Source organism: Oncorhynchus kisutch, linkage group LG14 (assembly GCF_002021735.2).
Source record: "Oncorhynchus kisutch isolate 150728-3 linkage group LG14, Okis_V2, whole genome shotgun sequence".
NCBI lineage: Eukaryota > Metazoa > Chordata > Actinopteri > Salmoniformes > Salmonidae > Oncorhynchus > Oncorhynchus kisutch.
In genome coordinates, this window is record NC_034187.2 from 28,309,813 (window position 1) to 28,334,959 (window position 25,147).

At 45.7% G+C, this 25,147-nt stretch overlaps 1 protein-coding gene across 2 annotated transcripts in view; it reads left to right on the top strand.

Annotated features, from left to right (window-relative positions):
* LOC109904043 (latent-transforming growth factor beta-binding protein 2) overlaps nucleotides 1-25,147 on the top strand; it is a 143,011-nt gene that overhangs the window by 68,478 nt on the left and 49,386 nt on the right. For both annotated transcript variants that reach the window (XM_031788191.1, XM_031788192.1), the window contains exons 4-8: nucleotides 5,473-5,687; nucleotides 6,637-6,813; nucleotides 13,886-14,089; nucleotides 15,177-15,418; nucleotides 17,070-17,172. In XM_031788191.1, the coding sequence (XP_031644051.1) occupies nucleotides 5,473-5,687; nucleotides 6,637-6,813; nucleotides 13,886-14,089; nucleotides 15,177-15,418; nucleotides 17,070-17,172 (941 nt within the window). The remainder of the gene's footprint in view (nucleotides 1-5,472; nucleotides 5,688-6,636; nucleotides 6,814-13,885; nucleotides 14,090-15,176; nucleotides 15,419-17,069; nucleotides 17,173-25,147) is intronic.

A 25,147-nucleotide genomic window follows, 5' to 3' on the forward strand; every position in this document is an offset into this window, starting at 1 on the left:
GTACTAATAATAATAAACACACAGGGCTATCTACAGTACTAATAATAAATACGCAGGGCTATCTACAGTACTAATAATAATAAACACACAGGGCTATCTACAGTACTAATAATAAATACGCAGGGCTATCTACAGTACTAATAATAATAAACACACAGGGCTATCTACTGTACTAATAATAATAAACACACAGGGCTATCTACAGTACTAATAATAATAAACACACAGGGCTATCTACAGTACTACTAATAATAAATATGCAGGGCTATCTACAGTACTAATAATAATAAATATGCAGGGCTATCTACAGTACTAATAATAATAAATACACAGGGCTATCTACAGTACTAATAATAATAAACACACAGGGCTATCTACAGTACTAATAATAATAAACACACAGGGCTATCTACAGTACTAATAATAATAAACACACAGGGCTATCTACAGTACTAATAATAATAAACACACAGGGCTATCTACAGTACTAATAATAATAAACACACAGGGCTATCTACAGTACTAATAATAAATACGCAGGGCTATCTAAAAAATCCACCGACAGGTGCGACCACGGCCGTTGTGGAACGGGTAAGGGTTGTAACTTACCTCTGGGCAGGTGTCTAGGAGCATTGCGCTGGGCGCACACTGAGCAGGAGGAAACATAAATCCTCACGTCCTTAGCTAAAGTGGGCCACCAGTACCTCCCATCAAGACAGCGCACCGTCCGACCTATCCCAGGATGAACAGAGGAGGGTGAGGTGTGGGCCCAATAGATCAGTCGGTCGTGGACAGCAGACGGAACATACAGATGCTCAGCTGGACACTGAGGGGGAGAGGGCTCTGCACGTGACGCCCGCTCAATGTCCATGTCCAGCTCCCACACTACCGGCGCCACCAAACACCAAACCGGCATCCTTCTTCTTCACAAAAAATTAACTTGAGGAGACGGGTGAAATGGAGGGCTGAATGTACCCCTGACGCAGGGATTCGGAGACATATGTCTCCATAGCCACCGTCTCTGCTTGCGACAGGGGATACACGTGACTCCTGGGAAATGCAGCGTCTACCAGGAGATCTATCGCACAATCCCCCCGTCGATGGGGTGGTAATTGAGTCGCCTTCTTTTTACAGAAGGCGAGAGTCAAATCGGCATATTCTGGGGGAATGCGCCCGGTGGAGACCTGGTCTGGACTTTCCACAGTAGTAGCACCAACGGAAATCCCTAAACACCTACCTGAGCGCTCTTGCGACCACCCCATGAGAGCCCTCCGTGGCCAAGAAACAGTGGGGTTATGACAAGCTAACCAGGGTAGGCCTAGCACCACAGAATACGCAGGAGAATCAATAAGGAAAATACTAATCTTTTCCTTGCGACCCCCCTGCGTTACCATACACAAAGGAGCGGTGGCCTCCCTGATAAACCCTGAGCCTAATGGTCAACTATCTAAGACATGAACGGAGAAAGGCATATCCACAAGAACAATGGGGATCCCTAAACTATGAGCTAAACTTTTATTCATGAAATTCCCAGCTGCACCTAAATCTACTAGCGCGGGGAAATACTGGGAACGCGGGGAAAATTCAGGAAAGTCACAGAGACAAACATATGTGCAACTGGGGTGACGACAGAGTGCCCTGCCTGCTGCCTTGATTCCCAGAGGAACCAACCCGGCACCGACCAGCAATGTGACCTCTGCGACCACATATGGAGCTCGAGTGGGAACCCCCTCAGGTCTCCCTGCGCACCATCTCTCCCAACTCCATGGGTACAGGAGAGAGTGTGCGGGAGGATGGAACAACCAGACCCCAATCTAGACGTCCACGAGTAGCCAGCATGTTGCCCAGCCTGATGGACATGTCGAATACTGTCCTGAAATGGCGGGTGAACTCCTCAAAATGGTCCAACGCCGCATCCTCTTCTCCACACACAGCGCTGGCCCACCCCAGGGCTTTCCCGGTGAGGCACGAGACGAGGGCGTAACTCTTCTCACGGTCTGATGGAGCTGGGTGGACCGTGCCCAGATACAAGCTTAGTTTGAGGAGAAAACCCTGGCAGCCGGCAGTATCTCTGTCGTACCCCTTAGGCAGGGATAAATGGATCCTGCTGGGTTCAGGCGGGGAAAGGGCGCTCAGGGGAGACCCCGGTTGTGCTGGTGGAGGCGCTGGAAAAACTCCCTGTCTCTCCCAGCGGTCCATATTCTGGACAACGTGATCCATGGCGGCCCTCAGATTGTCAATTATCTTTTTTGTTTGCATCCACTGTGTCTTTGTGAGACGTGGAGTAGGTGAACGGATGATCTCCGCATTTGTGGTTCCGACCATGAAGCATGGAGGAGGAGGTGTGATGGTGTGGGGGTGCTTTGCTGGTGACACTGTCAAGGATTTATTTAGAATAAGGCACACTTAACCAGCATAGCTACCACAGCCTTCTGCAGCGATACGCCATCCCATCTGGTTTGTGCTTAGTGGAACTATCATTTGTTTTTCAACAGGACAATGACCCAAAACACACCTCCAGGCTGTGTAAGGGCTACTTGACCAAGGAGAGTGATGGAATGCTGCGTCAGTTGACCTGGCCTCCACAATCACCCGACCTCAACCCAATTGAGATAATTTGGGATGAGTTGGACCGCAGAGTGAAGGAAAAGCAGCCAACAAGTGCTCAGCTTATGTGGGAACTCCTTCAAGACTGTTGGTAAAGCATTCCATGAAGCTGGTTGAGAGAATGCCAAGAGTGTGCAAAGCTGTCATCAAGGCAAAGGGTGGCTACTTTGAAGAATCTCAAATGTAAAATATATTTTGATTTGTTTAACACTTTTTTGGTTACTACATGATTCCATATGTTTTATTTTTGATGACTTCACTATTATTCTACAATGTAGAAATTGTTTTAAAAAAAATAAGAAAAACCTTTTCATGAGTAGGTGACTTTTGACTGGTACTGTATATATTTATTTACTATTTTTATGAATTATATATTTTGTAATTAATTTTTCAGGGGGTGCTGCATCATTCTCAGCATCACTACTTAGCGTGGCTATGGTTGTGATAGTGCATGCGATGCAACAACAGCCCAAGTGCTTGAAAGAAGGTGTCCAGGAGGAATGTCCAGAATATTTTGATCTAATATCCCTAATGGGTTGATGTTGATCATTTCTTCTTGTCTGCTTGATTTACAGCAGGGTCTCGTTAGATTTAACAGAGAAAGCGTGAAGGTATTGTGTTCATGTTTTCATGTGTTTTTGTGCCTGGGATTGGACATCGAGTCTACTGTGCGCAGTTGTGTAGGATAGTCTATTGTGCAACACCCAACACTATTCCTATACATTGTTCTGGATATAATGAGAACAAATTACACAGCCTAGTGTGCTTATTCACAATATGATCTGTTAATGAAAAAACATGACAAATGCATTTTGTTAGACCTGCAATTTTAAAACAATACAAGGGGCCGCCAACTTGAACTTGAATTTGGAGCTCAGAAATGTAATTACTAGAATAGGCCTACCTTGAAAATCTCCTAAATTTGGTGAGAGATGTGAGAGATGTGCCCCCTTTTGTTTGTTTACCGTCACTTCAATGGAAGGGTGATGATCTATGATCTGTTGCGGTAAAACCACGCGTGGTTATTATTAGGACGACAACATCTAATGTTGGCTTCAACTTGACTTTCCATACAAATCCTTCCAATAAAAAGGGAACCTGTTTTTTGGTCACTTTCTCATTATAAAAACAGCAACGGTGAGATTAATGCTACCGCGCTATTCACTACTTTATTATGTGTGTGGGCCACATAGGTTACAGAACAATCGCCATTCATTCATCCAATCGATTTAGACATTGTCCACATTATTCTGAAATATTTTAGAATCTAATAATAATGTGAATATCAATACATTAGCAAGGCCTAGAAAATGACATCTCGAGCAAGCAAGCTAACTCCCTTTTACATCAAAAACATACAAAAGCACACCACAGGAAGCCCCTAATATCTAACAGGTACTGTACACATATATACAGTGCACTCAGAAAGTATTCATAACCCTTGACTTATTCCACGTTTTGTTGTGTTACAGCCTGAATTCAAAATGGATTCAATTCAACAACAAAACATCTCACTCATCTACACACAATACCCCATAATGACAATGTGAAAACAGGTTTTTATAATGTTTTACAAATGTATTGAAAATGAAATACAGAGATATCTCATTTACATGAGTATTCACACCCCTGTTAGAATCACCTTAGCCAGCGATTACAGCTGAGAGTCTCAATTTTATTTTTTATTATTCTTCAAGTTCTTGTCAATTTCGTTGTTGATAATTGCTAGACAGACGTTTTCAAGTCTTGCCATAGATTTTCAAGCTGACTTATATCAAAACTGTAACTAGGCCACTCGGTAACATTCGATGCCGTCTTGGTAAGCAACTTCAGTGTATATTTTGGCCTTGTATTTTAGGTTATTGTCCTGTTGAAAGGTGAATTTGTCTGAACCAGGTTCAGACTGAACCAGGTTTTCATCTAGGATTTTGCCTGTGCTTAGCTCTATTCCGTTTATTTTTAGTCCTTGCCGATGACATGCATACTGATGCTAGAAAATATGAAGAGTAGTTCTAAGTGATGTGTTGTGATAGATTTGTGGGATACAAAGATGAGGTAGTCATTCAACAATCATGTTAAACACTATTATTGCTCACAGGGAGTCCATGCAACTTATTATGTGACTTGTTAAGCACATTATTAGTCCTGAACTTATTTAGACTTGCCATAACAAAGGGGTTGAATACTTATTTACTCAAGACATGTCAGCTTTTCATTTGTTATTCATTTGTAAACATTTAGGCTAGTTACACAACAACATTTGGAAAAAGTCACGGGGTGTGAATACTTTCTGGAGGCCCTGTATTTGTCCGTAAATGTACATAGTGAACTCGTACACATTGTAAATACGTAAATAGATATTTACTAGTCTAATATTTCAGAAAATGACCTACTGCTTGCATGTCAAAATCAGACTGGGAAGAAGTGACGTTTCGCAATCTCCCCCTATCTGCAAGCGTAGCCAATGACATAACACCAACTAATAGAAATGCATAAACATTGAATACATATTTCTGCAGTGGCAAGTGGAAACATAACCAACTCTGCTACACACATGCTGCCCTGACTTGCAACAGATGTGAGTAAGTGGATCACTATAGGGCCTAAGTACGATATGATATTCTTGATTCAATTATATAAAAAAAACATGGAATCTCATCTATAAAATAAACTAAGTAATGCTATGACCTAAGACAGACATAATGCTGTTTGTCTTTCACACTCTCTCAGACATGCGGTGTTAGGTTTAACATGTTGACCATGTGTAAGTGGATTATACGCTGGTTTTCTGTATGTTGGTCGTGCTTAGTGACTGTTGTTGAGGGAGAGGTTTGAAGGGTCTGGTGTCATCTGTCTCGTTACCAGGACCCAGGTGAGGCGAGGACCAGCCGACTCATCGTCTCCTCAGCAGACTGGGACGTCTCGCACCGTCAAGCGATACCCATCTTCCACTGGCCCCATCACATCCAACGCTCTGCCTAATGGGAACGGACATGACATTGGGAACGCCAAGGGACACTCAAGTAACGGCCACAGACCCACCACCAATGGCCACGCCAACAATGCAGTGGCGCCAGCAGGTAATGACCAGAAGATGAAACAACTGTTCTTTATTGCTTTATTGCCCTGCTTTGACAAAAAAAGAAGGGGGGAAAAGAAGAAAAATGACATGTATGACACACACAGTGAGTTTCTGTCTTCACTAAATGTAACATTAGATTTGGGGGGAAAAGTGTTTTTGGCTCTGTCCCAGGCTCCTCTCTTCTCCCTCCCTCCCCTCCCTGTGGTTTTCATCACACGAGCGACAGACGTTTGATATCCCAGCCGTGTGCCTGGGGGGTTAGCCGTCTCTACTCTATGCTCTGGAGCGTCTCCAGTGTGCAGACACAGGACAGCCCTGCTCCCTCTCTGTAGACCCAGAGAGGGAGGGGGGAGGCACCACGGTCCTCACTGTCACCTTGGATCCATGACAGGTCACACCCGACAAAAACCTCCCCCACCCACCACCAGAAACCTCCAAAAACAAAACCTTTTAATGACCTACTCCTCTCCCCTCCAACCCTCTCAGAACAGAACAGTGCCCTCTGTAAAGCTGTCTGCTGCCCAAGTTTCTCTTGTTTTTCCATCCTACCAGGGCAACGGGTGTTGAACAGCTTCCCACCATTACACAAGGTTTACTCACACATCTAGAACACCTTATCCCAATGACAAAGGCTTGGAGGCCAGCCCCCATGCTTAACTAGATTCCCCCCCCCCCCCCCCACCCACCCCTCCACAGGCATGCCCAGTGACACATCCTCCTTTCAGCTGCACCGTGCCATTGCCCAGACACTGGCACACACACTCACGCATAAACACACACACACACGTCCAAACACACTCAAACTCATATAAACCTCCCCTTCTGCTGGGCTGACGAGGCAGCAGGTCCGGGGATTGTGTCTGTCTGTCGTCCATTAAAGATGCAGCTCTTCTCCAGAGCAGCGCTGCTCCTGTTCACCCAGGTCTCTGTGTGTCTTTGTGCTCCAGGGGCCAACCTCACTTCCAGCCTTGACCGCATCAAGATTGTCTTCACCCCCATGGTGTGCCGGAGGGTGTGCAGTGGCGGCCGCTGCTACAACAGCTGTGAGAAGGGTGACACCACCACCGTCTACAGTGAGAACCAGCAGCAGCATCAGCCGGCAAAGACCCAGGGCTTCAGACTCTGTGAGTGTTCCCCCTTTTTAATTCTCCTTCTCCTTCTCTCACTCCACCCATTTCTCTTCCTATGCTGTCTGAATGTAGTCCAGAGATGAGAGGGGGAAAGAGGGGCTCCTGATAGATAAACCCATTCCCACTGTGGAGCTGTCAGCACTGAATGCCAGGCAGTGGGGAGAGAGAGGTGACAGAGTGGGGGAGATTATATGCCTGGGAGCAGTGTGAAAGAGAGAGAGGGATAGAGGGAGAGAGGGAGAGAGAGAAAGGGGAGAGCAGATTAAGAGCAGGTCTCCCTCCCTTCGTGTCGCAGGACTCAGTGGAGGCTAACCACACACGTGGAACCACCGCTCTCACGCTCCCAACAGTTAGCCCGGTCTCTTTGTGGTTTACACCTCCACGGTTAACCATTTAATGTGCTCACTGGGAGAGGGGGAGAGAGACAAAGAGAATGGGAGAGAGAGGGAGTTGCAGAGTGAATAGGATTTTATAGGGATTACATTAAAGCTGCTATTTATCCGTGGGCTTTGCTACAAACTCACACAGGAGAGTAGTCTCCCTCTCTGCCTCTCCATGTGGGGGAGAACAATAACCAATACTGGGGGCCCGGCCCTGTTTCCCTAGTGTTCCCTCAGCCCTTACCATACAGCTAAGGCTTACAGTAATCACTCAAACTGATTAAAAGTGAAGGGTGCCCATACCACACACACACATGAACACAGGCTGCCGCCGCCCCACACTTAACACACTAAACTCCTCATGGGAGGAACTGGCTGAGTTATGAATAGATAAACAGGTTGTTTTGTAGATTTATGCTCCCATTAATAGGTTTTTGGAAAATGTAAAGCTACTCCAAACACAATGACCTGGCAGAGTCGTTGCACAACAATGCATTTCTGGCACTTCTGGGTGATCCTGAGAAGCAGTTTGTTTTTATGCCCGATTTTATTTTAAAGAAATCTCTGATCATTAAAACATCTGTAAAAAAGACTCCGTTAAAGGAAATGACAACATTCAAGCTGGCATTTTGTTGTTGCGGAAGTGCATGTAGACAGCAAACAGTTATGTCATGTTGTTGTTATGTTCCCAACGTGGGGCAGTAAAAACTGGGTGGATTGCATCATTCCACTTTTGGGCTCCCTGGATTCACAACATTGAACAGTTATTCTAAACCCTGACATTACTCAGACAAGTGACTTAGAGAAACCCTTCAACAATGCATGTTAAAGGCAGATGGGGCTGGTGCTGGGGATGTGTGAGTGTGTGGCACGGGCATGAGTAGTATCTTCCTGTCTGAATAGATGTGTGATGGGAGGTAGAGGGTAGATGAGAAAAAAGGTCAGGTTGATGTCTAGGAATAATTCCTGCCCCATGCTGAGGGGAGTTAGGTGAGGCTGAGCCTGAGGCCGAGGCTGAGACAACCCTCTGAGGCGAGGCTGAGACAACCCTCTGAGGTGAGGCTGAGTATGAGGCCGAGGCTGAGACAACACTCTGAGGCGAGTCTGAGTCTGAGATTGAGGCCAATGCCGAGACAACACTCTGAGACAAGACTGAGTCTGAGGCAGAGACTGAGACAACACTCTGAGGCTAGTCTGAGTCTGAGGCCAATGCTGAGACAACACTCTGAGACGAGACTGAGTCTGAGGCAGAGACTGAGACAACACTCTCAGGTAAGTCTGAGACTGAGGCCAAGGCTGCGACAACACTCTAAGGCGAGGCTGAGACAACACTCTGAGGCAAGGCTGAGGCCGAGGATGAGACAACACTCTGAGGTGAGACTGAGTCTGAGACTGAGGCCAAGGCTGAGACAACACTCTGAGGCGAGAATGAGTATGAGGCCGAGGCTGAGACAACACTCTGAGGCGAATCTGTCTGAGACTGAGACCGATGCTGAGACAACCCTCTGAGGTGAGGCTGAGTATGAGGCCGAGGCTGAGACAACACTCCGAGGCGAGTCTGAGTCTGAGATTGAGGCCAATGCCGAGACAACACTCTGAGACAAGACTGAGTCTGAGGCAGAGACTGAGACAACACTCTGAGGCTAGTCTGAGTCTGAGGCAGAGACTGAGACAACACTCTGAGGCTAGTCTGAGTCTGAGGCCAATGCTGAGACAACACTCTGAGACGAGACTGAGTCTGAGGCAGAGACTGAGACAACACTCTCAGGTAAGTCTGAGACTGAGGCCAAGGCTGCGACAACACTCTAAGGCGAGGCTGAGACAACACTCTGAGGCAAGGCTGAGGCCGAGGATGAGACAACACTCTGAGGTGAGACTGAGTCTGAGACTGAGGCCAAGGCTGAGACAACACTCTGAGGCGAGAATGAGTATGAGGCCGAGGCTGAGACAACACTCTGAGGCGAATCTGTCTGAGACTGAGACCGATGCAGAGACAACACTCTGAGACGAGTCTGAGGCCGAGGATGAGACAACACTCTGAGACGAGACTGAGTCTGAGGCCGAGACTGAGAGAGCACTCTGAGGCCAAGACTGAGACAACACTCTGAGGCGAGTCTGAGTCTGAGACTGAGACAACACTCTGAGGCAAGTCTTGGATTGAGGCCATGACTGAGACAACACTCTGAGGCAAGTCTGGGACTGAGGCCAAGACTGAGACAACACTCTGAGTCGAGGCTGAGTATGAGCCTGAGACAACACTCTGATGCTGAGAATGAGGCCGAGGCTGAGACAACACTCTGAGGCGAGGCTGAGTCTGAGACTGAGACCGAGGCTAAGACAACACTCTGAGGCTGAGGCCGTTCAGGCCTGTGCAGGGCTGCTCCCCAGATTGTTAAGAATTAATGGCCCTTTGTAGCTGATAATTTAGCCAGCATGTGTAATCACAGGGGGGCTTCCTGTGGGCCTGAATACTGGCTCCATGTCCCCCTCTTTCTCCACCACTCTCTTTCCTTCTCTCTCTCTCTCTCTCTCTCTCTCTCTCCACCACTTTTTTTCCAGCCAGACTATCATGCCACAGCCCTCCAAGATTTGCTCACACCCGGAGTCTGTCTGTCTGTCTGTCTGTCTGTGACAAGGGTTATAGCGCCACAACATGATTGGGTCCGAAGCCTTTAATGCCACAGATACAACTCTCTTTCATCTGCTGTTTTAGAAACCTGCCTCATCACAGGGGTCAGGATAACGGCATCCAAATATGCATTATAAAAATAGGCATAGATATTTTTTATTTTTTGCCTTTAGAAGATTCCCTTTTATTGTGCCAGGCTGTTATCGATTTTTCATTTTCCAGGCTTTGAAGTTTGAGTCAGTTGAGGTTAAGGTTTGAACGTCTCTGTAGATCCTGATATAGAGCAGGTATGTAGGACACTGGCACCTCTGCCAAGAGATAAGCAGAATGAAAGGCTGTGAAAGCAACCTGTCAAACACCAGCTGCTTTTCCTTCTAGAGGAGCCCGTCATCACTACTGGAAGATTGCAGGGCGTAAATCAAACTATATGCAAAGACAATGTCAGCTAGGGATTCAATAGTCTTAAATGCTTAAGAACCAATTGCCGCACTCCATTGAAATTCTATCCAAGCTGTTATTTTGGTATGTGAGATTTATTTTCTCTTGTATTCCAGTGTTTCCCCTATTTGCATTTAGCAGCGATGCACCGCCATCACTGCAATTAAAAAAAAAAAAATATATATATATATATATATATATATATTTGCTGTGGCCTGAATTTTAAATGGATAAAAAACAAAATGTCACTGATCTACACACAATACCCCATAATGTCAAAGTGGAATTATGTTTTTTGAGTAATGAATGAAAAGTAATGAACCCCTTTGTTATGGCAAGCCTAAATAAGTACCACGCTCCATATTTTTAAGCATAGTGGTGGCTGCGTGGGTATACAGTGCCTTGCGAAAGTATTCGGCCCCCTTGAACTTTGCGACCTTTTGCCACATTTCAGGCTTCAAACATAAAGATATACAACTGTATTTTTTTGTGAAGAATCAACAACAAGTGGGACACAATCATGAAGTGGAACGACATTTATTGGATATTTCAAACTTTTTTAACAAATCAAAAACTGAAAAATTGGGCGTGCAAAATTATTCAGCCCCTTTACTTTCAGTGCAGCAAACTCTCTCCAGAAGTTCAGTGAGGATCTCTGAATGATCCAATGTTGACCTAAATGACTAATGATGATAAATACAATCCACCTGTGTGTAATCAAGTCTCCGTATAAATGCACCTGCACTGTGATAGTCTCAGAGGTCCGTTAAAAGCGCAGAGAGCATCATGAAGAACAAGGAACACACCAGGCAGGTCCGAGATACTGTTGTGAAGAAGTTTAAAGCCGGATTTCCATACAAAAATATTTCCCAAGCTTTAAACATCCCAAGGAGTACTATGCAAGCAATAATATTGAAATGGAAGGAGTATCAGACCACTGCAAATCTACCAAGACCTGGCCGTCCCTCTAAACTTTCAGCTCATACAAGGAGAAGACTGATCAGAGATGCAGCCAAGAGGCCCATGATCACTCTGGATGAACTGCAGAGATCTACAGCTGAGGTGGGAGACATGGGACAACAATCAGTCGTATATTGCACAAATCTGGCCTTTATGGAAGAGTGGCAAGAAGAAAGCCATTTCTTAAAGATATCCATAAAAAGTGTTGTTTAAAGTTTGCCACAAGCCACCTGGGAGACACACCAAACATGTGGAAGAAGGTGCTCTGGTCAGATGAAACCAAAATTGAACTTTTTGGCAACAATGCAAAACGTTATGTTTGGCTTAAAAGCAACACAGCTCATCACCCTGAACACACCATCCCCACTGTCAAACATGGTGGTGGCAGCATCATGATTTGGGCCTGCTTTTCTTCAGCCGGGACAGGGAAGATGGTTAAAATTGATGGGAAGATGGATGGAGCGAAATACAGGACCATTCTGGAAGAAAACCTGATGGAGTCTGCAAAAGACCTGAGACTGGGACAGAGATTTGTCTTCCAACAAGACAATGATCCAAAACATAAAGCAAAATCTACAATGGAATGGTTCAAAAATAAACATATCCAGGTGTTAGAATGGCCAAGTCAAAGTCCAGACCTGAATCCAATCGAGAATCTGTGGAAAGAACTGAAAACTGCTGTTCACAAATGCTCTCCATCCAACCTCACTGAGCTCGAGCTGTTTTGCAAGGAGGAATGGGAAAATATTTCAGTCTCTCGATGCGCAAAACTGATAGAGGCATACCCCAAGCGACTTACAGCTGTAATCGCAGCAAAAGGTGGCGCTACAAAGTATTAACTTAAGTATTAACTTAAGGGGGCTGAATCATTTTGCACGCCCAATTTTTCAGTTTTTGATTTGTTAAAAAAGTTTGAAATATCCAATAAATGTCGTTCCACTTCATGATTGTGTCCCACCTGTTGTTGATTCTTCACAAAAAAATACAGTCTTATATCTTTATGTTTGAAGCCTGAAATGTGGCAAAAGGTCGCAAAGTTCAAGGAATACTTTCGCAAGGCACTGTATTTGTAATCATTCAGAACTGGGGAGTTTTTCAGCCAAGGACAGGCAAAATCATTGAGGAAAACCTGGTTCAGACAAGACACTGGGAGATTAATTCACCTTTCAGCAGGACAATAACCTAAAACACAAGGCCAAATCTACACTGGAGTTGCTTACCATGAAGACATGGAGTGGCCGAGTTAGAGTTTTGACTGAAATCTCCTTGAAAATCTATGTCAAGACCTGAAACTGTTTGTCTAGCAATGAGCAAATTGGCAAATGTTGCACAATCCAGTTGTGGAAAGCTCTTAGAGACTTACCCAGAAAGACTCACAACTATAATTGCTGCCAAATGTGCTTCAACAAACTATTTACTCAGGGGTGTGAATACTTATGTAAATGAGATATTTCTGTATTTAATTTTCAATATATGTGCAAACATTTCTAAAAACGTGTTTTCCCTTTGTCATTATGGGGTATTTTTAAAATAATTTGTCAGCCATAGTCATTTCACGTCTCGCAAGACGCATGTGTCTCTCTGCAACTTAATTGGTGGCTCGCTGCAATAATCTGAATGAATGTGTTGTGCAAGTTGATTTCCTCAGTCAGCTGAATGCACCGCTTAATTAGTTTATAGAACTGTGGTTACGTAAGTATCCTTCAATATCCACTATTAGCTGCTGGGACAAATGGAGTGGTAATATTCATGTGAATTTGGCTATAGCTTTTGAACAGTTGAAGCGATTTAGCGAACTGAACCACATTCCTGAATGCCAATACTTTCAGGAACGCGTCCATGTACGACGTACACAAACTGTGCAGGACTCGGTAGAAGGGAGGGTAGTGAATCTGTATGACTGGGGAAATGAATTGATTAAAGCATACTTCCTTCAAAAAGCATATACTTCCTTCAAAACTGAAATTTGACATTACCTGATTTGACTTATCTTTGTGCTATATCTTTCATTGAGATAATGGCAATAAGGCCCGATTCAAAAGATTACATAAATACTTTTTACACATTTGTTTCTGTGATAGTGTCCTACATTAGAGATTGAAACAGTTTGACCATCCATGCTAGTAGTATCTTAAGTATTGTGTCTGAATCAATTTAAAATCATGTATGAATCAGTTTAAAGTCGTGACCCCCCAACCCCCCTTATTAGTGATATGTCATCATGCAAAATTCATACCAACTGTATTTCTGCCTGCTTGAACACTGAATAGCTCAGATACTCCTGAAAACATGAAATGACCCCAGGAATCGATAGGACATCGCTCAGAGCTGTACAAAAACAATATAACATTCAAAATGGGTGAATCTTCTCTTTAATAGGGAGAGGTTATATTTGAAGTGTGTTTTACCTCAGGGTGAAGTTGGAGCTTCATAAACCCATGTCAAATGAGGTTTCTGCTAGTGAATGTGGTGACGGTTATGTGAGCAACAGGAAAGTAGTTGTCCATATGAAGTCTCAGTCTACACTACCTATTGGAATTTTCTCTCCTGCTTCTCATTATGTGTATGGGCCCCAGCATATGAGGACGCATAAATCAACTTAATTCAATCTGGCGGTTCCTACACTAACAAACCTCTCCCCTTCCTCTCTCCCCTGCAGTCTTCTGTCAGATCCCCTGTCTGAACGGCGGGCGCTGCATTGGCAGAGACCAGTGCTGGTGCCCAACAAACTCCACGGGGAAGTTCTGCCACCTCCCAGCCCCCCCCCCTGCCCGACCCACCCTCAGCAGGAAGGACGGCAGCCTGGCCGGACACAACTCGTCCTCCCACTCCATGTACACCCTGCCGCTGTCCAATCAACAAGGTGATCACCTAGCCGTCTGGCTGGCTGGATGGGACACAGGAACACAGTCTCTGGCCAGGTCTCCAGGACCTCCCCCAGCTAGGCGTCCTGTAGTCACACTGTGTCCTCCAGTTCTGCTGATTTTACTGCTATCTTTTATTCATCTGATTCATCATGCCCTCTCAACTGTGCTGGTTTTGTTTGAACTAACTCAGGTTTATTTGTTGACGTGCAACAGCCCAGTTAGTAACTCTGCTGAATTCTACCTTCCTGAACCAGCAGTGAAAGTCAGAATGGGTTCTCAGTAGAATATGTAATGGGGTGTTTTTTTGGAGTTCCCCATATTGTTCACACAGTGCTCCCTCTTATCAACAGAAGACCCTATAGTGAATTAGGAACAGAGCATGCCCTAACCATGAAGAGCCGCTAAAATAAGCAGCATTAAAGCAACATTCCCCTTTTGTCCTAGCTTCTCTTTGGCCCGCTGTAAGTAGAAGCAGAAGCTCTCTCTTCAGATTCTCACTTAGCTCCTTTGAATTCCATTCTCCATTTTTTCCCCAGCCCTTCCTGACTTTATAATGCTAATCTAATGACAGACCACATGTGTGGGTTGTTACATCACAGGGCAGGCATCTGCCTGTCTGTCTGACTGTGTCAAGAGAGTCACTACAAGGCCATGATAAAGTCATGTGCTCTCTCTCACTCTCTGTAGTATATCAAACACACGGCCTGTTTGTGGAGCTGTGATTTATGAAAGGGGAGAGTATGTCAGAATTCCTGGGAAATTCCTCGGCACATCCTGAATATGGATGTGCTCTGGTGTCACAAAGGAGAATGTCCTTAATATTCAACCTGTCTCAGGTCATAAACATATAATAATGGAATTCAACTTTTGTGTGTTTTAAGTGTCTTTTCGTTTGTGCTGTATCTCTGTTAAGACCTGACGTTTGGGAACACCCTTTGAGAAGCATCACTGCAAGGTCAGGTCCAGGACTGTTCATCATGCTCTTTCCCATGTCCAGACAGATTGGGCTCAATGTGTTTCTGCTGAATGTGGAAGTAGAGTGTTGCCTGACAGACTGTACTGTGCGCTCTGTGTCCTGTCCAGCCTCTCTACACCCATCCATGGTGAATGTCCACATCCAGCACCCCCATGAGGCTGAGGTGCAGATCCACCAAGTTGCCCGAGTCAAGCCTGGCCAGAGACCCCCCGCGGCTGAGGGGGCTCACTCTGTACAGCAGCGCTCCCAACCTGGCAATGGCATCGGCAATGGGCATGGGCACACCAGACCACACAACCGGCAGAACGGATACGTGGGGAGGTGCTTCCAAGAGACCGTTGATGGACAGGTATAGTACGGTCCGCTGAGTATGATGTTTTGAGTGGCACACTCTGAACACAGTGCATTATAGTTGATGATGATCTTAGCAGTCTTTTGGGGTGGAGACCAGGTTTGGCTTCCATGTGCCTTACCGTCCATCCGGCAGGGCAGCATTCATGTCTTCCCTCCTCTTTCTGTCTGATAGTAGGTGTCTGGGACAGGAAGTCTGTCTGTGGCTTTGAATTATTCTGCAGCCAGGATTTATAAGCTCTCAACACATTGATCATCTCGTGTTCCCCTCCCAACACCCACAGACGTGTTATGAGTTAGGCTTGAGAGGGTGAAATCCAAGTGAGAGGCTGAAATCCAACCCACGTCTCAAACACAGAGCGATCTCCTTCACATACACACACACACACACACACACAAACACACACACACACACACACACACACACACACACACACACACACACACACACACACACACACACACACACACACACACACACACACACACACACACACACACACACACACACACACACACACACACACTCTCTATCTCATCTCTCACACACACACACTCTCTATCTCATCTCTCACACATAGAGAGTAAAGAGCAGTGGTGGTGGTTGGAGGAACCCATGGAGGTAGAAATCTGAGGAACGGCTCATTGGAACGGCTCGAATGGAATATGTGGAAAGGTATCAAACACATGGAAACCATGGAAACCATGTGTTTACGATACCGTTCCATTCCAGCCGTTCCAATGAGCCGTTCCTCAGATTTCTACCTCCACTGGTAACGAGAGCTCCTCATCGTAGGTTCTGTACAGGCAGCATCTGTTGGCTTGGCTGTGAGAGATGCTGTTATTCCCCCTGCCTCCTGTTTCCAACTCTTAACAGTAGTGTCCTCTGTAGAGCTGCTGCCAGCCCAGTGCTATGTGTTATCAGCTACTTGACACGCAGAGCAGAGAAAGGGTATGTTTGTGTTGGAAGGGATCTTTCATTGTCCATGCCATTTTGAAAATAACCTACAGTCAGATTCATGCCACTCATTGGTCCTCCCCCCAAAAAAGAAGATCTCTGTTTGGGCTTGACTGACTTTACCAATTAGGTGTTCCATAGCAATGTGTCCTTAACTCTTTTCCCAACGCTCCATGAGGCACCATTTGTCATGCAGAATTCAGTGATGTTTGATAATAATCTCTCCACAATTAGCCAAGTTCCTTAACGAGCCAAGCCAAGAGCAGCAGTAGAGCTATTCCTGGTTCAGCCTGTTTATGTCCTCTGCTGCGGCCTAACCAATCTCAGATGTGTTCAGTTCAGCTCACTCTGTCCTCATTCAGATGAGAAGACTCACAAACTGCTAAACACCCACACATAAACACACACACACACACACACACACACACACACACACACACACACACACACACACACACACACACACACACACACACACACACACACACAGTCCAATTAAAACACCCACCCACACACACACACACACACACACACACACACACACACACACACACACACACACACACACACACATACAGTATATAAAGTACAGTTAAACAACATGATGTCAGAGTGGAAAAAGGGAAGGTGTCGGTGATGTGTCCTGTGTTGTGTGAGTGTGTTGAGATGTGTGTGTGTGTTGTCATTGCAGTGTGGGAAGCCTCTTCCGGGCCTGACCAAACAGGATGACTGCTGTGGAAGTGTGGGTGCCTCATGGGGCCTGAACAAGTGCACAGAGTGTCCAACCAAACCAGGTGAGTCCCCTTTACCCTCACATCCTGAACACACTAAACCAGTGAACCTAGATCCTCCCGGGCTATTCCTTCTGTTATGTTATGATGTGTTCATTTGGCTAAACAATGTGTTTTACGTCAATCGTGAACCCAATCTATCTCTGAAATGAACCGTCAATCCCTTTAACAGTGGGGTGATAATTCAGGATGATTACTGAGTTTTGTATCCTAGATTAGAAGGATCGTGCCTCAACTTTTGGCATCACTTGTCGTCTCATTGTAAAATGTAGTTGTTTTCGCTTCTAAAAACAAAACAATGCACCAAATGAAACACATTTAGCATGACTAACAGAGACTGGCAGGAGTGCCACCCAGCCTGCCGTCAGGCAGAGAGAGAGGCCAGCTCTGCCTCTACTATAGCTAACAGAAGAAAAATGGACAGCCATGGTTCCTGACCAGAGCTGCCTGTGCTACTGCTGTGATGGTTTTGAGAAGCAGCCGTGTGCCTGTTGGGTGGTTCTTCCCCTCTTTCTGTGTGTGGAGGCAGCAGACTCTCAGTCAAGTTGTTGGCAGCGTTTCTTCATTATGTTTTAAATAGAGGAGCGCTCCGGGCCCCTGATGACCCCCACCCAAGGGCCTCCAGGCCCTACTGAAGCTCCCCACGAGGGTTGTTTGGTGGTTAGGAGGGACGGTCCCCACCCTGCTCTTCTCTGTTAATCCTATCAGGAAGAGGCCTGGCTGCGGTAGATGTCAATAGCCTGTCACAGGGTGCTGTCATAGCCCCTTCCCTGTGAAGTGTCTGTCTGCCGGAGCTCTAATCACAAGCAGACATCATCTCATCTAAGGTCCATTCATCATAGACGAACATCTATTTTTCTCTTCTCTCTGTGCCAGAATCTCTCTCTCTCTCTCACTATCTCTTTCTTTCTTTCTCTATCTTATTCTCTCTCTCTTTCTCTCTCTCACTCTCTCTATCTCTTTCTTTCTCTCTCCCACACCAGCATCTCGTTTGACTCACAGATGTTTTCCTCTCCTCCGTCCTTTGAAGTGGGGAGAAACAGAACTATCCCTCCATTCTCTCATTGTGTAGTTGTTTCGGGGCAGCTTGGGCCTTGGTCCCGGGTCACACGCAGAGTCGCTGGAGATGAGAGAATGAAAGACAAAAGAGGAAAAGATGAAGCCACATACTGTATGTCCCATGCTGATTGGTGCATACTTTGAAGGACTTTATAGGGAATACTTGGCATTCCTTTCCAGTCTTATGGTTCCCTGTATACAAATATGGCCAGAACCCGCTTTAGCTGGCTTCATTATACTTTGTGTACTATGTAGTAACTTAAACAAGTGGACACGCGCTAATGAAGAGTAATCATTTTGTCATCCCGTACATCTGTCTTGGACTGCTCCCAGCCAGGTCAGTTGATGGCTTGATGACAAGTATCTGGAAACTAGTCATTTACCTCAATGAGAGAGGCTTGTGTCTCTCCTCTCCGAGCTTGTGATGCTGAGGTCATAATGCCCAGCTTGTTTTTGGGTGTGACTCACGCAACACCCGTCAGTTTATTATTGTTTGTAAAACATACAGGCCATTGAAAACAAGTGTCACAGCAACAGGAGCCTCTTAACAACATATTTTGTAGACACTGAGAACTATGTCGCTTAGCTGTTTAAGAACTAGTGTTGAATGTGCTTCCATTAAGGAATGCTAAATCCAGACCTACTGTTTCCTGGAACCTTTTAACGTCTCCTCTGGTCAGATCCAAGTGCCAGGATGTCTCGTTCTCTGTTGCCTATCTTGGCTTCAGTCCTGACTGTGATCTCCACACCATTCCCACGTTATTCTCCTATAGTTCTCCCTCTATCCAATGGGAGGGAATCACTGAACTCTCTGACTGATTCAGTGAAAGACATCAATCCAAGACACTGCCAGACTACTCTGTTGTTTTAGGCAGATACAGTATTATTATTGTTATATGGAGTGGAGGAAGCCGCAGTGCGGTGGGGAAACCAACGGGTGTGTGTTTTTGGGAGGGAGGGAAGTTGACGTAATGGAGGTAATGACAGTGACACTGTGGAAGCCCCAGCACCAGCCCCGTTCAGCCCTTTAGGATCGAATGCACTATAAATCCACATGCTGCACATTTCAGTGAGTAATGAACTCCAGATAAAATAAGACCCTGGTCCATCTCTCCTCTCTCTCTCTCTCTGGTTCGTATGTCCATCTCTCCTCTCTCTCTCTGGTTCATATGTCCATCTCTCCTCTCTCTCTGGTTCATATGTCCATCTCTCCTCTCTCTCTCTGGTTCATATGTCCATCTCTCCTCTCTCTCTCTGGTTCATATGTCCATCTCTCCTCTCTCTCTCTGGTTCATATGTCCAACTCTCCTCTCTCTCTGGTTCATATGAGGCTGAGGCTGAGAGAGAGAGAGAGAGAGAGAGAGAGAGAGAGAGAGAGAGAGAGAGAGAGAGAGAGAGAGACCACAAGAAAAAGTCAACCAGTGTATGCTTATTTATTTTCCCTTTTGTACTTTAACCGTTTGTACATCGTTACAACACTGTATATATACATGATATGACATTTGTAATGTCTTTATTCTTTTGGAACTTCTGTATGTGTAATGTTTACTGTTAATTTTTATTGTTTATTTCACTTTTGTATATTATCTACTTCACTTGCTTTGGAAATGTTAACATATGTTTCCCATGCCAATAAAGCCCCTTGAATTGAATTGAATTGAGAGAAAACAGTGCCAGACCTTATTTAAATTTCAGGCTTATGGCTGAAATGTTGAAGTGTGTCCTCTGACAGGAGAGGAGATGTAAGCAATTAGAGCTGCTTGTCCCCCTAGACTGCAAGATGACACCTGATTGGATGAGGCAAGGCCAATGTGGGGTATGGAGTTGATTGACAGCTAATTTGCTTTCAAAGTACAGTATATTGGGAAACGTACCCAATAAAGTGAATCCAGCTATTTGTAGATACAGTAGATCAGAACAATGATAGGTAGATCAGTGTCATTCAGACTGTTTGTTAGGGTTTTCTGCATTGAGGATCACTTTTAAGTGAAAGGTTAATGTGAAAACTGATCTGAGGTACTTTAGAAGAAAAAGTGTGACTGTCTCTGCCCTGAGTGTGACCCTATGAACTGGTGCGAGAGTGGCATGGCTGTTTCTGACTTTAAATGGAGTAGCTGGCCACCCATAGTGGCCATCTGTACCAGTGTGATCCATGGCTTATTCAATTCCATAAAGCATGGCTCCGGCCGTCTCCCTATCTGTCATTCCAGGAAGTCTTCCCTCCAAGTGACTCTCCCACTCCGGGTTGCTTCCCAGGGAGCAGGAACAGAGTTCCCCGGGGCCAACATAAATCACAGACACACCCACAGGAGCCCTGGCCTCTGGCCCTGGAGCCACTACCTCCCCAGGCCACCGAGGTCACAGCATGATGTCACAGCATGATGATGTCAGCCCTCTGCCCCTCCTTCCTCAACCCCGACCACACCAGCAGGCCCGCCCCATACTGAGGGAGCAACCTCCCTCTGACTCTACTATCTCTCTCTCATAGGAATGTTATTCCTGAGCATCATATTAATCAAATAAGATGAGAAGGAGGAGAAGAAGGCCCTGTTCCAAATCACCCTACATGAGATCATCCCTTCCAGTCCCATGGAGAACTATTGAATCTGCCCATTTAAGACCAAAGCGTGTGCCTAGTACTTTTTATTAGCAGTGATCAAACACTGAACACTTGTTAATGACCAACATCCAAACCCAGTGATGGGGCGACTTGTTCAGAACAACACAGACAGAGCTGAACATGTGCTGTAGTCCGTGCCAAGGTTCCAGGCTGCTCTCTCTCTCTGCCACTGCAGCCTCTCTCACATGGTGATTAGACAGAGACGTTGCCATCCTTTGACAGGTTCTGATTCGCTCTGTGTTGATTTAGCTTAATGCCGGGTACAAACAGTGTGATGGAATCTATTAGCTAGACAGCAGTGTGGCTAATGGGGGCTGACTGGGCCTGACTGCGAGCAGGAATACATCCCAATACAGACATACAGTATCTATCTATCTGGCCCGGAGAGGACTGCTAAGTCCAAGGCACCGTGCCAGTGAGTTGGAGGCACATGGAAATGAAATCCCTGTTGCACGGCTGGATATGATACATGTTTAGCCTGTTCATCATGGGGTATGGACTGTACCATTTCATCTCTTGGCCTCGCCCCCAGTGGTAAATATTTCATGTCAAGTGGCGGCAGTGGGAGATTATGGGAGAATGTGTGTCTATTTAAATGGGAGGTCACAGCCACACCGCTGTGGGTGTCGTAAAGAAGGGAGGACAGAACAATATAAAAAAAACTGTCAAACTACAAACAGATGCAAAAAGCATCAAATTATGTTAAAAACTGAGATAAATATAATGTTTTTGAAGAAGGATTTAGCCAAGCCGAACACGAGGGAGAGGCACTTTGTGACATCTCATGATGTGAAAAGGCCTTTATAAATACAGTTGATTTCATTTGATGAAATAAAGGCCTTGATCGGACCAGCTGCATTGTCTTTATACAATGTCTGTCAAAACATGGTAATTGTCTGTGCCTATGAACACGCAGCTGCGAATGTCATTTACCCAATATCAAACTCCAAGCTGCTATAGTGGAGCTTTTTAAGAAAGATAATGTTAGCTTTGCATGAGTGTGTGGTGTCTGAGGCTGATCTCATCATGGGGATGTTGATGTTAGGTCCATGTGGCTGTCTCGTCTCATCTGATGCCCCAGCGCTTGACTGGCTGGCAGCTGGGGCTTATTTACAGGGCTCGTGATATGGGCCGTGCCAGAATGGCAAACTTGGCTTGTGTCAATGAGACGTTCTGCTTTGAAAGCAAATGACTTCCCCTTAGCTGTTTTCTGTAATCAGTCGTTGGCCTGGAGGCCAGAGGGACATGGGTTCTTTCTCATCTTCATCTCAAAGGGGATGAAACAACTCCTTGTGATTAAAGGATTGTGTTGGGTTTACCCCTCCATGGCACCAGTTTGTCCCAAGGCCGTCTGTTCTCAGTAAGCAAGTCGCTTAAAGGGTTTTAAAGGTTCTTGGCACTCATGTCTGCTGTGTTCCTACAGAATGGCTAACTTTGGAATGGATAGAGATGATTGTCTCCCCTCCTCCTGTGACTCACATCCATTCCCCCTCTCTGGTCTACTACTTCTTCTCAGGTTCTCCAGCTAGGCTCCTGAATAAGCCTGGGAGTAGGGGGTGACTCAGGGCAGGCCCCATGGAGGAGCAGTATATTGGGGTTGAGGCAGTACAGTACATTGTGGGTTCAGTACCGTGCTCTCAGCCTGTGATGGATGTGCCTGGCACTCGTACGTCTAAGCAGGCGAATAGAAGCCTCCCTCAGGCCAGGTGGTCCACATAATGATTGCACTAAATTACCAATTAAAGATTTCTGTCAAGCAGAACCCATTTGACTAGATGCGCTCCTTTCCCTTCAGACTCCTTCCCTCTCGCTCTTTTCTTACCTTCACTCCCCTTTTGCCTATCCTCCTCTCTCATTCCCTCTGTAAACACCCACATCTCAAAAGGCCTATTTCGAAGACCGTGCTGAGTTAGCTTTGACTCCTGTTTTAGAGTAGGCTCTCAAAAGAAAGTGATGCCACCTATTAAGAACTGTTATATGAGGCTTCAACTGTTGACAAGCAAATATTGCTGGATGGTTGCAAATAAAATGCCTGACACAATTTAGAGATGACTGGTGAAGTACAACAAATCAGTCAAGGGTGATAAAGTCTTTTGGTAAAGTGCAATGAATGAATGGAGGGGAACAAGTGAGGCCAACAGTCTGTGTCCCTGTACTTCCTCTTTGTAAAGCACAATGAAGATGGGCCAGTCTGGTCTCTCTGTCCCAGCATCCATGTAACCAAGGGGAACACTAATGATGCAGCGAGGTCACTCTTGCGTTTCACTGCATTGGGATCTGTGACAATGAACATTGTCTGGGTCAGCATGACGGCATGGCACATCCATTCCACAGTGGCATTCTACCCACAGTAGGTTACAAAACATCCTGAACTAGCATATATCCTAGATACATAGCTTCCAGTACATTTCACTCTTTGGGTTTTCTGTCCATTGCACTGGCCTAAAACTCGTTTTCCCTTGTAAGGAGGCCTGCGCCCTGCCAGGCATCCCTTGGCATGTGCCCCTGCAGTCAATCAGGGCAGACTGATCCTGTTCTCATGGGGGTTCACACCCGCCTCGCCCACCGTCCTGTCACAACAGCTCATTACCCAGAGACCTCTCTGGGGATTCCAGGGGTGCAGGGCGGGACCGGAACAGCCGCTTCGCTTTGACACGATTATCCCCGACCCTGACCCTGCAGGGGAGCTCCCGTCTGGTCTGATCCACTTCTGATCTGCTGTGTCAACCTGCAGATACTGCAGCCTTACTGCCTCCTTCAGTGATCACTGAGTCACGTCATGACCAACAGTATGAACTCATACTGTTACACTCTCACAACCACTCAGAACACAGATGGGAAAACACCATAAATAAGACAGATTGATGGCACATTCCAGGTAGACTACAAGATCTCCCCCTATTTTTTCTCCTCCCTGCGATATTGATAGCCTGTTGATGAACTGAGGTTCACCAGTACCACAAACGGAGACAACTTTGGCAGCTGGATCTGGAATCAGAATTCCAGAATTCCAGAATAAATTTTTTCCAATTAACAGCTTGTCGCCTGTGTAGGAAGGAAAAGGAAAATAAATGACTGGGGGTTCCCAAACAAACAGAGGAGAAGGAAGGCTGACTACAGGGTCAGCTTTACATCAGTGCTACACTGAGTAAAGGGCAGATGTGCTGCTGTGGCTGAGGGGATGTCGGACCTATTTGCACTGCCCTGGTGTCTAGATTGATGGGTTGTATGAGAGAGGCTCTTATCAGGTCCTGTTGACCCACCATCTGCTTACCTGCCAGACGGCCTGCGACACCACTGTCTGCCATGCGGTCTGCGACACCACTATCTGCCAGGCGGCCTGCGACACCACTATCTAGCAAGCGGCCTGCGACACCACTATCTGCCAAGCGGCCTGCGACACCACTGTCTGCCAGGCGGCCTGCGACACCACTGTCTGCCAGGCGGCCTGCGATACCACTGTCTGTCACTCCCAGGCCTACAGATCAACACCCTGCAATCTGCTGCAGCGTTGCCTGAAGATAAACTTCCCATCAGAGCCCACTCGGCCGGAGAAGAGCCTGGAGGGAAGAGAAAATGTTTTCATTGGTACTGTTGGCGAAATTCCTGCTGTGCTCCAAATGACGTTATAGATACTGTGTAAGAGCAAAGTAATTTAAGGTACTTATGGAGCTCACATGTAGTGTGCCATACTGTGTGCATATTGCAAGCTATTAATGAGTGTGTGTGTGTGCATACACTACCAGTCAAAAGTTTTACAACACCTACTCATTCAAGGGTTTTTCTTTATTTTTACCATTTTCTACATTGTAGAATAATAGTGAGGACATCAAAACTTTGAAAAAACGCATATGGAATCATGCAGTAACCAAAAAAGAGTTAAACAAATCAAAATATATTTTATATTTGAGATTCTTCAAATAGCCACCCTTTGCCTCGATGACAGCTTTGCACACTCTTGGCATTATCTCAACCAGCTTCACCTGGAATGCTTTTCCAACAGTCTTGAAGGAGTTCCCACATATGCTGAGCACTTGTTGGCTGCTTTTCCTTCACTCTGTGGTCCAGCATTCTCTCAACCAGTTTCATGGGGTAGTCACCTGGAATCCATTTCAATTAACAGTGTGCCTTCTTAAAAGTTCATTTGTGGATTTTTTTTCCTTCTTAATGCATTTGAGCCAATCAGTTGTGTTGTGACACGGTGGGGGGTATACAGAAGATAATCCTATTTGGTAAAATGCCAAGTCCATGTTATGGCAAGATCAGCTCAAATAAGCAAAGAAAAACGACAGTCCATCA